This window comes from Lepidochelys olivacea, assembly GCF_965140295.1.
Source record: "Lepidochelys olivacea isolate rLepOli2 genome assembly, chromosome: 8".
In the NCBI taxonomy this organism is placed as follows: domain Eukaryota; kingdom Metazoa; phylum Chordata; order Testudines; family Cheloniidae; genus Lepidochelys; species Lepidochelys olivacea.
In genome coordinates, this window is record NC_140418.1 from 20,237,657 (window position 1) to 20,250,529 (window position 12,873).

The 12,873-nt window shown below is 43.4% G+C and overlaps 2 protein-coding genes across 5 annotated transcripts in view; one reads left to right on the forward strand and one right to left on the reverse strand.

Annotated features, from left to right (window-relative positions):
• Positions 1-4,145, reverse strand: part of CPEB4 (cytoplasmic polyadenylation element binding protein 4) — a 187,295-nt gene extending 183,150 nt beyond the window's left edge. For 2 of the 3 annotated variants that reach the window (XM_084636782.1, XM_084636781.1), the window contains exon 1: positions 3,996-4,145. The gene's annotated coding sequence lies outside the window, so the exon portion shown is untranslated. Of the gene's footprint in view, positions 1-3,288; positions 3,408-3,995 lie in introns of all 3 variants that reach the window. The other variant, XM_084636780.1, reaches the window with a different exon arrangement.
• Positions 4,146-4,268: 123 nt separating this feature from the next.
• Positions 4,269-12,312, forward strand: BOD1 (biorientation of chromosomes in cell division 1). 2 transcript variants are annotated; one of them, XM_084636786.1, is made up of 4 exons: positions 4,269-4,646; positions 7,367-7,491; positions 9,746-9,945; positions 11,394-12,312. In XM_084636786.1, the coding sequence occupies exons 1-3, from the start codon at positions 4,284-4,286 to the stop codon at positions 9,942-9,944; spliced, it is 687 nt and encodes a 228-aa protein (XP_084492912.1). In that variant the 5' UTR covers positions 4,269-4,283; the 3' UTR covers position 9,945; positions 11,394-12,312. The 2 variants fall into 2 exon arrangements, with proteins under 2 accessions (XP_084492912.1, XP_084492911.1); XM_084636785.1 differs by having other exon boundaries at positions 9,746-9,940.
• The last annotated feature ends 561 nt before the right edge of the window (positions 12,313-12,873 follow it).

A 12,873-nucleotide genomic window follows, 5' to 3' on the forward strand; every position in this document is an offset into this window, starting at 1 on the left:
GGAAATCACTGCGGCAGGATATTATGGCAAACAGCTTAGTAACTTTTTAAAAGGAGGCTGATATGTTTATATGAATAAGGATAGTGCCTGCAGTTGTAGGAGTTGGAACAAAACTACAAGGGATCTCAAACCTCCTGCTTCAAAGCACAAGCTGATCGCTAGTGGCAGTGGAAAGTAGATTGTTAGTGGTCGTCAGGAAGAAATGTCACCCCATGGGATAATTTTGCATGATTAAATGCAGGGGGGGAGTTTTACACCTCAGTTTGAAACACCCAGCATTGGCCAATGTCAGAGACAAGATACCAGATTAGAGGGATCGATTTTCTGCTCAGGTAGGACAGTTCTCATGTGTCACAGATTCCCAGCTTGTAATACAGAATATTGTATACTATGCAATATGCTGCAATGCACACTCTTTCCAATGTACATCTCGCTGCCTATATATGCTGGCTTTTTTTCCCTCCTCCTAGCTGCCAGATGGCGTGGGACAGTTTATGCTGCTTCTCAGAGCTGCTGAATTTTAATCAGATGAAAAGGACAATGCATTGCATGCAGAATTTTGCCCCCCCTTTCAACACCTGCTGCAACACACAGAAAGACCTGGATGCGGGGCTACTCCCTTACATTGTACTTGGGGTGAGGGCATCATTGTAAGAATCATACTCATCTCGCCATCCCATTTTTGAGATAGGAATATACTAAGTCAAATTCATCCATAATGTAACTATAGAAGTCAAAGGAGTTAAAACAGAGATGAATATGCCTCCCCCTGAAATTGCTCCCTTATTTTGCTGTAGCTTTAGGAAAGAACTGACATGAAAGAGACACACTGGAGAGATATGTTCTCTTTTGGGGTACATGTGTGGAGGGGGATTGATTCACAGCCACCTTCCTTTAAGTCTTTTTGGTAGCAGAAGTCCTGACCAGGTTCAGGAGAGACAATGGTTCAACAGTCATGTCAACTGAGATATGCTAGTCACCAAGTTTGGTGCGCTGGCAGTAAAGCAGAATTTAGGCTGGTCAGACAATCAAGTAGTCAGATTCACTGTGCATGTGTATGTCCTGTATGTTAATGCAGGGCTGACTTGGAACCAGACCTTTTGTGATCCAGAGGTAACAGGCTGTAGGTAACTCTTTACATATCTTGAATACAACATGGCCAAGCAACAGGATGAATAAATCATCCTGAAAGACAGCACAGCATGACTCAGAAAAATATTGGTAGACAGACAGGTATGATAAATGCTGGTGGTGGTTCCGGTCCAGTTCCCAGCAGACAAGTGTCTACATCAGCCCTTGTTTACACTCTCAGCAGAGAAGCCATAAGAATGAATGGCCCACTGAACTTCCTCTTGCCACTAGAGGTAAGTGAACCAAATTCTGCAGTTATTTATACTAATGTTAATTAGGGCTGTCAATTAATCACAGTTAACTCATGCGATTAACTAAAAAAATGAACTGCAATTTAAAAAATTAATCATGATTAATTGCACTGGTAAACAATAGAATACCAATTGAAATGTATTAAATTTTTTGGATGTTTTCTCCATTTTCAAATATAGTGTACAGTGGTCATTTTACATTATTATTTTTGATTACAAATATTTGCACTGTAAAAATGATAAAAGAAATAGTATTTTTCAATTAATCTCATACAGGTACTATAGTGTAATGTCTTTATCGTGAAAGTGTAACTTACAAACATAGATTTTTTTTGGTAACATAACTGCACTCAAAAACAAAACAATGTAAAACTTTACAGCCTTCAAGTCCACTCAGTCCTACTTCCTGTTCAGCCAATCGCTAAGACAAACTTGTTTACATTTACGGGAGATACTGCTGACTGCTTATTTACAATGTCACCTGAAAGTGAGAACAGGCAGTCACATGGCGCTGTTGTAGACGGTGTTGTGAGGTATTTACATGCCAGATATGCTAAACATTCATATGCCCAACATGCTTCCATGCTGATAATACTCATTTAAAAAAAAAAACAGTGTTCATTAAATTTGTGACTCAGCTCCTTGGGGGAGAATTGTATGTCCCCTGTTCTGTTTTACCCACATTCTGCCATACATTTCATGTTATAACAGTCTCAGATGATGACCCAGCATATGTTCATTTTAAGAACACTTTCACAGCATATTTGACAAAACACAAAGAAGGTACCATTGTGAGATTTCTAAGGATAGATACAGCACTCAACCCAAGGTTTAAGAATCTGAAGTGCTTTCCAAAATCTGAGAAGGACGAGGTGTGGAGCATGCTTTCAGATGTCTTAAAAGAGCAACACTCAGATGCGGAAACTACAGAACCCAAACCACCAAAAAAGAAAATCAATCTTCCACTGGTGGCATCTGATTCAGATGACCATGCGTCAGTCCACTCTGCTTTGGATCGTTATCAAGCAGAACCCGTCATCAGCATGGAACCATGTCCTCTGGAATGGTGGTTTAAGCATGAAGGGACATATGAATCTTTAGCGCATCTGGCACGTAAATATCGTGTGATGCCGACTACAACAGTGCCATGCAAAAGTCTGTTCTCACTTTCAGGTGACATTGTAAACAAGAAGCGGGCAGCATTATCTCCCGCAAATTGTAATGAAACTTATTTGTCTGAGCGATTGGCTGAAGTAGGACCAAGTAGACTTGTAGACCCTAAAGTTTTACATTGTTTTATTTTTGAATGCAGTTATTTTTTGTACATAATTCTACATTTGTAAGTTCAACTTTCATTACAAAGAGATTGTACTACAGTACTTTTATTAGATGTTGATTGAAATATACTATTTATTTGTTTTTTTACAGTGCAAATATTTGTAATCAAAAATAAAGTGAACATTGTACACTTTGTATTCTGTGTTGTAATTGAAATGAATATATTTGAAAAGGTAGAAAACATCCAAAAATACTTAAATAAATGATATTCTATTATTGTTTAACGGTGCGATTAATCACGATTGTTTTTTTAATTGCATGATTAATTGTGATTAATTTTTTTAATCGCTTGACAGCCCTAATGTAAATCCAGAGTAACTCCATTAAAGTTAATAAATGTACTCTGGATTTACATTAGTGTTCCTCAGAACAGAATTTTCCCCTAAAACTAAACCTACAAAAATAGTTCTGATTATTAGGGCTACACCTTAAATGCAGGAACTATTAGATCTTGATGTAGATGGTAGCACTGACTACAGCACTTAGTGATGGGGTAGTCTTCCGCTATTAGAGAGACATATAGGAGGAAAACAGACTGTGTTATTGCTGTTACAAGGCAGGGGATTACCTCTTTGAGTCACTGAGGAGCGTACTAAAATAAATGACAAATCAGCAGGTGTCTTCAGCGAATTCTGGGACGCTGTCCGGAAACAGAGAACCTTGATGGACATCCAGGGATCAAAGGGTCTGCATGTTCCATTTAAGGACAGCGAAACAATAAGAAAAATATTCTTTATCCCAAATATTTTAATGCACGATCAACAATAATCTCAACACTACAACCCTGCGGCCCTCTAGTCAACTTTCCTGCCGTTCAACCGAGGGCGATTGCCAAGGGCACAGCCTCCCCCGGTGGCCACATACGTGTAGTACACGCCATCCTAGTCCCCTGGGGGGGCTGTCCCGGGCGGCGACCTGTAAAGTTTCCGGTGCTGCTAGCGATCAGCCTGATTCACCACCACTCCGACTGCGTCGGGCACATGGCACGGGGGCCACCGGGGCTTGCGGTCCCGCAGCTCGGTAACATCTGCCAGGACAACGCGCTTTCGGGACGGGCGCCGCACCAGCTTCCCCCGAAGCCGGCAGAGGCGCGACTGACCCGGCGGCACAGTGGGAGGAAGGGTGCCCTCGTGACTGCGGCACCGGGCTCGCCGCCCTGCTCCGTCACGGTCCCCCCCCCGCCGGGGCAAGCCGGGGCTCGCCTCACGGGGCTCTGAGGGAGCTACACGAGTGAGCGGCGCGCGGGCGCTGCCGGGGCAGGGGCCGTATAAATACCTGAGCCGGGTCTCCGGGAGCAGAACTCAGGCAGCTCCGCTGAGCTGAGCCCGGCCCGCGCCCCTTCCTCTCCCCCACGGGCGCAGGCAAGGGCCGGGAGCCGCCGAACCCTCCGCGCACATGGAGGCACAAAAACGACAATTCCCAGAATGCAACGCCCAGCCTGCCGCGCCCCACGGCCTTCCGGGCTGGCGCCGCGGAGCACGCTGGGAGTCGTAGTTTCTTTACGCGGAGCAATGGCTCACGTCCTATAAGAGGCGTGCCGGGTGAAGGACTTCCTTTCCCATAATGCAGCGGAACGGATCTACGCAGAATGTGGCGCGCCGTCGGCGACGGCAGCGGTGCCGGTGGCACCGGGTGGGCTGGGAGCAGCGGCTGCGGGGTCCTGGCTGCGCCGGGTACCAGGTGTGGGGCATGTCGGAGAGCGGCGGTGCCGGCGGCGCTGCCCCAGGCGGGGGAGGCGGCGGCCCTGGAGCTGGGGGCGCGGCGGGGCCCGGGGGCGCGGCTGCGGGGGCGGGGCCCGGCGCCACCGACCCGGCCTCGCTGCCCCCCGGGGACGCGCAGCTCATCGCGCTCATCGTGGAGCAACTCAAGAGCCGCGGCCTCTTCGACGGCTTCCGCCGGGACTGCCTGGCCGACGTGGACACCAAGGTACCGCTGCAGGGGCCCGGCCCCACCAGCGCATCCCCCGGCTACTTGCCCGGGGAGTGGTCTTCCGACGGGGATACCTGGGCATTGGGCCTGGTTCCCCCCTGGACCGCCTGGCCGACGGGGGCACCCGGGCCACGCTTCTCAGCCGGGTACCCTCCTGCTTCTCGGAACCTAGTCACCTGGGCGCCCTCTGGCCCTTGCTCAGGCTCCAGCGGCTCTGCTGGGACTGCCTTGCTAACATGGGCAACAGGATGATAAGGACTTCTCCCCACCCACGACCCCTACTTGCAGTCGCTACTTGATTGCTTGGCTGACATGGGTATGAGGCTCTGGGTATCTCCTCACCTTCCTCTTTCAAACAGCAATCCCCAAGTTCTGGTCTCTTGTCTGACCACCGTCCGCTGGTTTCCAGACCCTATCCTGAAAGGGGTTCTGCTTCAGCCACCCACTTCATTGTATGCTCTAGCTTTATTTTGGGGAGCCTAGATCTGTCTCAAACCTGGTTTCCCTTTGTGGGGAGCAGGGCACATGCATGGCCCTAGCCCAGGGCACAGGCCTGCCTTGCCTTAAGATTTTGTGGGCATTCTCATGTCTTGGTTCTGCAGATGTGGTCCTCTGGGCCCCAGCTGCTCCAGCCAAGAAGAGTGACCCAAACTATAAATATATGAGTGGTTCATGGAGTCTAGAAGATGATACAGAGAAGAATATGGGGCTTTTCAGTCTTCCATTTTTGTATCATTGTCTATCCTGTGAGGGCACAAGGTTTCCCCCTCTTGTGTTCTTTTTCTGACTCCTGCATATGCCCTTCCAATTTCTGTGGCCAGGGTCTTCCTGAAAGACCATGGAAAGCACTATTGGTAATTCAGTAAAAGTCACTATTCCCTAAGTCCTTTCTGACTGTGGTGCAGAAGTAGGGGACACCAAAGCTACAGGGTTTGCCTTCACTTCGATGAAACACAGAACTGCCACTGGTCAGGACTTCTGTCAGTCGAAGTCCTCTTGCAGGAGTTGGGTGCAATCCCCACTGTCTTATCACCCTCACAGGGTGATTGGTAACTTTCTGCCTTCCTAAGCTTTGCCTGAGGCTTCAGCAGAATGTGGGCTTCCCTTCCTGTCCTAAATCATTGCAGCATTTCTAAATAACTGTCTTGTTCCAGCCTATAGGCACCTGAACTTTGCCAGTGGGGGAAGTGACTCCCGTGTGTGCATAGCTTGTAAAGTATTCAGGATTTTTTAACGAAGTGCTACTTAAAATGAAAAAATATCTTTAAACTTTTGTAACCAACTATCTGCTTTTGCAGTGATGTCACTTGTTTGTTTTGACAATTGCTACTATTCTTGCTGAAATGTTAAGTTATAGCCTTCCTGACAAATGTACTCTAGAGTCATCTGCCTAAGGTATCCTATTTAAGAACACCAATCTCTTTTCTGCTTATTAAAAAATGTGTATTAGAATTCAAAGATGACAGACAGGTACAGCAACAGTGCAAGCTTTCTTAAGCCAGAAGGACCAACGTTGGAGTGGGAAAGACTTGAATAGAAGTTTTGATTTCCCACCTAGAGCATCGATATTGATAACCTATCTGCTCCTGGTGTGTCTGAAACAATCACAAGATTCTGCATTAGACCGTGGAACAGCCACCTATCTGATGAGAACAGCTTTCAGTCACAATAGACCTAAATAGAATTTGAACTGGCCTCCATAGCATATTGTCACGGGTATTGTAATTTTTGATGCTGTCTCTTGTTATGGTGATTCTGGTCTTGCTATAAGACACTTGCCACCTTTTTGCCCTCTCCTTGCACCACACTAGTAACTGGCGTTTCCCCTACACAGTAACATGACCGTGTCCTAACTTCTGAGGAACAGGAAAAGGTAGAATTACAGAGCATTTAACAAAACCGCACCTTCATCCCCCACTTTCCCAGCTCTCAAGTTCCAGTGTTAAAGTGTTACAGTAAGCACATCTTTCTTTATACTAGTGTTAATTATATTTGGTTAAAATGTCTCATAGGAATTTTATGTTGGTTGGAAATCTAACAAGAAACCTGCTTAAATATCTCTTGCATGCACAGGCAATTTGCATTCCCTTCAGCGACTTGGAAGCAGACAGTTGCAAAACACGTGTCCAGCTTTTGCAATTATAATATATTGATAGTACCATCTAGAAACTTCTCTTTGCAATCACCATTTTGTACTCTTGAGTAAAATAAACTTACTTTTGTTCAGAAAAAATACAATGAAGGAGACCTGCCCAACACCTTCAAAAGACAAGCCTAGGAGCTTAAATTCATAACTCTGCTAGACTAAAAATCATGTTCTTAACGAAGACACAGGATTTATGACTTATTACAACAATCTAATCTAGTAACTCCTCTTTTTTTGTCCTTTGACTGCAGTGGTGTTAACAGGCCACTTCACCTTGAAGGGTCCCTTATAATGTGTGTTTACTTATGGTAAACAATCTGTGCTACCTTGTATTTAGCTGTGACACGGAGTACTTTTCCCAGACCTGAAGAACTACTCTGTGTAGCTTGAAAGCTTTTGTCTCTCCTACAGAAGTTGGTCCAATAAAAGATATTACCTCACCAACCTTGTCTCTCTATAAAGGACAAAACTGTTAAATGAAATAGTAATAGACCACAAAAGATGTATTATGAAGCATTCTTGCAAGGAATTGTTTCAAGATCTTTTAGTTAAGCTGGATTTTTTTTTTAAGCCAGCCTACCAAAATCTGAGGCAGAAAGTGGACAACTTTGTATCTACCCATCTGGACAAACAGGAGTGGAACCCAACAATGAACAAAAACCAGTTACGAAATGGTCTGAGACAGAGTGTGATTCAGTAAGTAAGCAGCATTCAGTAAGTTGATAGGAATGTTTTTTGATGAAAACTGTAAGAGTCCCATATCATTGCCCTAACTGGCTAAGTGCATTTGGACAACTAAGGGTTGAATTCAACCTGCTTTGTCCTCTGTGCCCTCCCAGATTTCACTATAGCAGGTGAATGCAGTTTGAGTTAACTCACATCACCGCAATGTTCCTTGAGGACAAACAGGCAGTTTCCCAGAGTAGGGTTATAGTCAACATCCGTTGAGGTGTTGAATATGCTGTTGAAGTGAAGCATTCTCTACCAAAGCGTTGCATCATACAGATAACACGATGGTTGCTAGCTAAGCTGCATATGAGGTGTGGAACCGAACTTGTGGTCTTCTGCTTCAGAAACAGGCATCTACCACTTAAGCAAAAGAAGGATCTCTTATTAGGTCTCAGAAGCTCATACTTCTGTTCTTTGCAAACCTCCAGCCACTAGTGGGCAGTAATCAAATTTAGGCTAGTCCGATTCCATCCAGGAGATGGCACTGTTGGCACAAGTAGAGAGGACATTAAAGCCACAGGGTTTTTTTTGCTTGGAGTTGGTTGGTTGTTTTTTATGCATTTAATACAAACACGTCCATGGAGTACTAGGCTTACTAACTCCTCCTGCTACTCCAGTTTACTCTGCAACTTGGGCCACTGGCAAACTTATTGAATAAACTCCAGTGTTTTCAGGGAGGCCATGTTCAGTTTTATGGAAACATGCACACACAGTTTAGAAAAAAGCTTTAACTTGTGGATTTCTCCTGAGACTCTGGTGTCTGAAACTGGTGCCTAGGTAGCACCTCAGTAAAGTGGAGGTGTGGGGTGGGGGGGAGGAGGGGTGTTGGAAATAGATAGTAGGGCAAGGGCAGAGAAGAATCAGGGAAATGGAGACAGAAGCTTTTAAGTTCAAAAAGAAAATAAACATACAGCAGTAAGTGTCTTGCATGAAGCAAAATTAGAATTTCAGTGCAAGTAGCAGGAACTACAGATGTCTACTTCACATACAAACTGTTTGGCCTAATCAGTGAGGATTGTTACTTGCCCTAATGACCCTGAGATCAGGGTAGAAGTTAACTAGATATACTGATTTTTGCGTTTCACAGTATTGCTTGAAGGGGCTTGTGTGCAAAATACAGCAACAACAACAGAGAAGTGTGGCCAACAATCAGAAACTGACAGTAATGGATTAATAGTACTAGAGTAAGACTTATTAGTCTTTTCACTAGGGTAGAATGGCATTTGTACAGTGTTACACACCAGGGAGCTTATGATTAAAATAAACTTTGCTCCCTTTTAAACACAGTTAGGTGAACTACTGGTATAGGCAATAACTACACAAGGATTAAGGGTTTAGAGTACTCAAGTTACTATGAAGGCTGCAAGAATAGGATAGAGTTGAAATGTGCAAAGATGTTTACGTGTCCCTATCCCCCATTGGATAAAAGTACACACATTCATCTAACTATATTAGACTTTATTTGATGTCCACATGACCTTAAACAGTGGATGTGGTCATGAACATTCACTCATGAACATTCACCGCCGTGTTAGTCTTGCGGCTGGTTTTCCAAATGCTAGGCAATGTCTCTGTTTCCCCTCCCCTGGTCTCTTGCAGACATGACTTAAACCCAGACTGCCCATGTCCAACAGTCCAAGATTCTGACGCAGCTGCTGAAGCAATAAGTCACTTCAGTTACCAGCCCTCGTTTCCAAAAAAACTCCTTATGTTTTGTGCTATATGCATTTGTTTGGTTTTTTTCTTACAAAAAGTACCTGCCTAGACTGGATGTTTCAAGGAGCAGGTGATGGTAATGATATTGGGGTAAAGGCCTCTTCTCAATTTGGATTGTTAGCCCCCCCAAAAAAATCACTCTCACCTGCTCTCCTCCTCATACATTTTGTTTGCCTTGTTTGTGCCAAAGCAAGTTTTTGTTTGCTCCTCTGAACTCATTTCAGCATGAGCACTCCTGAAGTGGCTCCCATCCAGTATTTCGTTTCAGTACCTGGGAGACCAGATGTCAGTTGTGAAGACTGCAGGGGGAATAGAAAAATTGATAGGTGGAAATGTCTTGGTTTGTGTGTGGTGACTGGAACACCTCCCTCCTGAAGGAGCTACCAAGCAGCTCTCACCATATTAATGCTAATTGCAGCTGACATGAGGGCTCTGGAGAGTTCCCAATGGGAGTAGAGGGGAAGTTGCTCAGAGTAGCTCAATGACTCCTTTGTCTTTGCCCAAGGTCAGGGATGCTGGAAGCTGGAGTGGACAGAATTATTTCTCAGGTGGTGGATCCAAAACTAAACCACATCTTCAGGCCGCAGATAGAGAAAGCGATTCATGAGTTCCTGGCTGCGCAAAAGAAAGAGGAAACTGTGCCAGCTCTTCCACCAGAGCCTGAGAATCAGGATCCTCCTGCTCCATCCCAAGATGCCTCGTAAGGTCTTGTATCATTGCACCTTCCCACTCACTCCTAGTTAGCAAACCCTAGTTTGTACAGCATTAAATAGGGAACAAACTACACTGGCCAGCGGGCCAGGACCCTGATATTCTGTCCTGGTTTGGTATCAAAAACACTACTAGAAGAAAGAACTAGACAGTTCTGTAATCCTACAGTTTACAAACCTTAAGTCAGAAATGCAGACCTTGTACCACTGGAAAACTGGTTGTGGTATTCTACCTGGCTAAAGGTTTTCTTTCTGATCATCAGCTTTTTGCTAAAACATCTAGCAGCTATACTAAGTGGCTGCTGAAAGCATAACCGAATCGGAGATAAGGATGATGCAATATGATTATCTAGGACTAGGGAGGAACACTCTGGCCAGCAGCTATGCTTTCAGGGCTGGTTTTGGAACAATGATCTAAAAGGACTTTGGTCCTTTAAAAGCAGGTTGTGAGAACTGCAAAAATTGAATTGAGTGAATAAATTTCCAGTGGATTAAAAAGTAAGAAATGCTGAAATACAAGCAAAAATTGAGCTAAGGACAAATATGCAGATTGGTTTCTTCAGTGGAACTTAAGTTTGAGTTTGTTTCTCTAACAGTTTGCTAGTACTAGAAAAAGATTGATGCAGAGGTTAGTGTCCTCTGAAGTGAATAACGGCTTCTTCAAAACTTGACAGCATGGACTGATTTACAGCTGAACTTATATTTTTCCAGCTAGAAACTGAGGAAGTTCTGTGTTGGATATGAGTTTGCTCTGGCTTTAGGGATTAAAATAAACCTTTCAAGTGATGCTCTTCATAGGGCTATTTAAAAAAAAACAAACTACTTTTGCATCTTAACACACACAACTGTTTACCCTATCTCTGTCAAAGAACTTGCCTTTTAACATGTCTGAATTGACTGTTCAGGTCCTCTGAAAGCTCCCATTATAGGTGGCTGAGGTACTTTTCTGGAGCAAAATGTTTCAATCTGAAACTTGGAGTGTAGGGAAATTCATAGTGGCATTATGCAGAAGGAAATTAAAATGCTTTCTAATTGCTCTCTGCTAATGCTTTTCAAAGGGAAAAATTATCTTGGTCCTACAGTAAATGTTATATTCATAAGGGCCAACAAATAACATGACCTACTGTATCCATCATTAATCCATTCTTTTGTTGAATGCTGGTGGCAGTAGCTTCCCATATAGCAGCAGAATTTAGAGAAATTGACCAATCTGAATTAAAGTTGTGACACACAAGCTTAACTTCCACTGTCCAGCTTGCGTTAGCTCAGTTGTATGTAGTATGCTGCCTCACCAATGTCCTACTTCACCCTGTCGTATTTCTGGCTTAATGTGAATTTACAAATCTTGAACTCTCCAAGTGCTGCTGTTTAACTTGATAAGACTTTTTATTCAACTACATTTACTCTGAAAGATAGAATCCTGTAAACTTTTTTCTTTTACAGTGTGTTCCTGGTACTAAAAACAGCTGCAGTTGCAAAATACAAGTTTGGTTAGATTGGGAATGGACTATTTATTCCATTTGACACGAGACTACAGTCTGCTAATGAAGATTGATCGTGATACCAGAACTGAGGAGAGCATTAGTAAAATTCACATGCACCCAGAGTGCCTAATGTGGATAGGCTCATCATGAAGCTTGTTTTGCTATTGATAGAAATCCAGAAAGAATCATGTGTCCTTGCTGATCATGCATTGGGGGTGGAGGGGATCAAATATCTCTTGCATGGAGGAGCTAAGAAAGGGTTTGGATGTGATACTAGTATGACTTGTTAAGGTTAGGAGAAGGAAGAAGAAAAGTATGTAAGATGTTTGAGCCTCTGAACGTAGTTTTTTGCATAGTTCCTGGAAGGCAGCTATCATGAGATTTATTTTAAAAAGTTTGATTTGGATCAGAGGAGAAATGGTCAATAAGTTTTATAGCTTCATGCTTGTTTACTGCATAAAGAATTATTCAGCATTGGATGCCAAATTGAATTTGTTGCTATATCAGTGCCTGTCTTGAAAAGAGGATGTTCTGGATTAAAACAACTGGAAAGAACTCTTCAGTGTCAGTTACCCAGAGATACTTAGAGACCAATTTCTAGTAGATTTCTGGAAACTAGTGTTTAAATTTAGCTATGTGAATAATATCTGACTTAGTCATAGCTCTTATTTCCCAGGGAGACTTCGGAAGCAGGGACTATGAGTGGGTGAAGAATCTGACACTTGTGTTTTAACTTGAAGGAGTTCTCACCCACAATATTGTTCAGGTTTTCATGCTTAAAGGCAGAAGGTCTCTGGGAAGGCCATCAAGTCAGGAATGTGATCAAGTATTCTGCTAGCACATGTCTTGATCTTTTATAATAAAAAGTTGAAAAAGCCTATTTTGGTGATTTCATATTTTTTTTAGGAATCTGCTCAGAGAAGATTAAAGATTGTATCAGAAATCAGTCATTACCCCTAAACCATGCTCTAACCATTATACTACACTTCTAACTAATCATTTCTCCTATTTACAACATAACATTCCAGAATCTACCATGAACTGGGATACACTGAAGGAGATCTTGATTTGAGTTATTCCTTTCCTTACTGTAAAACACCACTTACAAATCGCTGGGAGAAACCTGAGTTTTCTTTAATATCCTTTTCTGTGCTTCACTGTGAGGGCTTCTGAAGATAAAATTCACCAGAAGAATCAAACTAGTGCTGTTGGCAACCTCTGTAAAAATGCATCTTGAATAAATGTGAAATAGGGGCCTTTCGTTTTCTGAACAACATGGTCATGTTTGAGAGGAAAAAATGCCTGTGAATGTAACTGTAGAAGACTTCAGTGTCCAAATTATTCAGAGTGGATGCGCTTCATACATCTCATGTAACTGAGAGGCTCTATATGCCATTGTATTACACAGAGAACACAACCAGTTCAGTGTCCTATCCAAA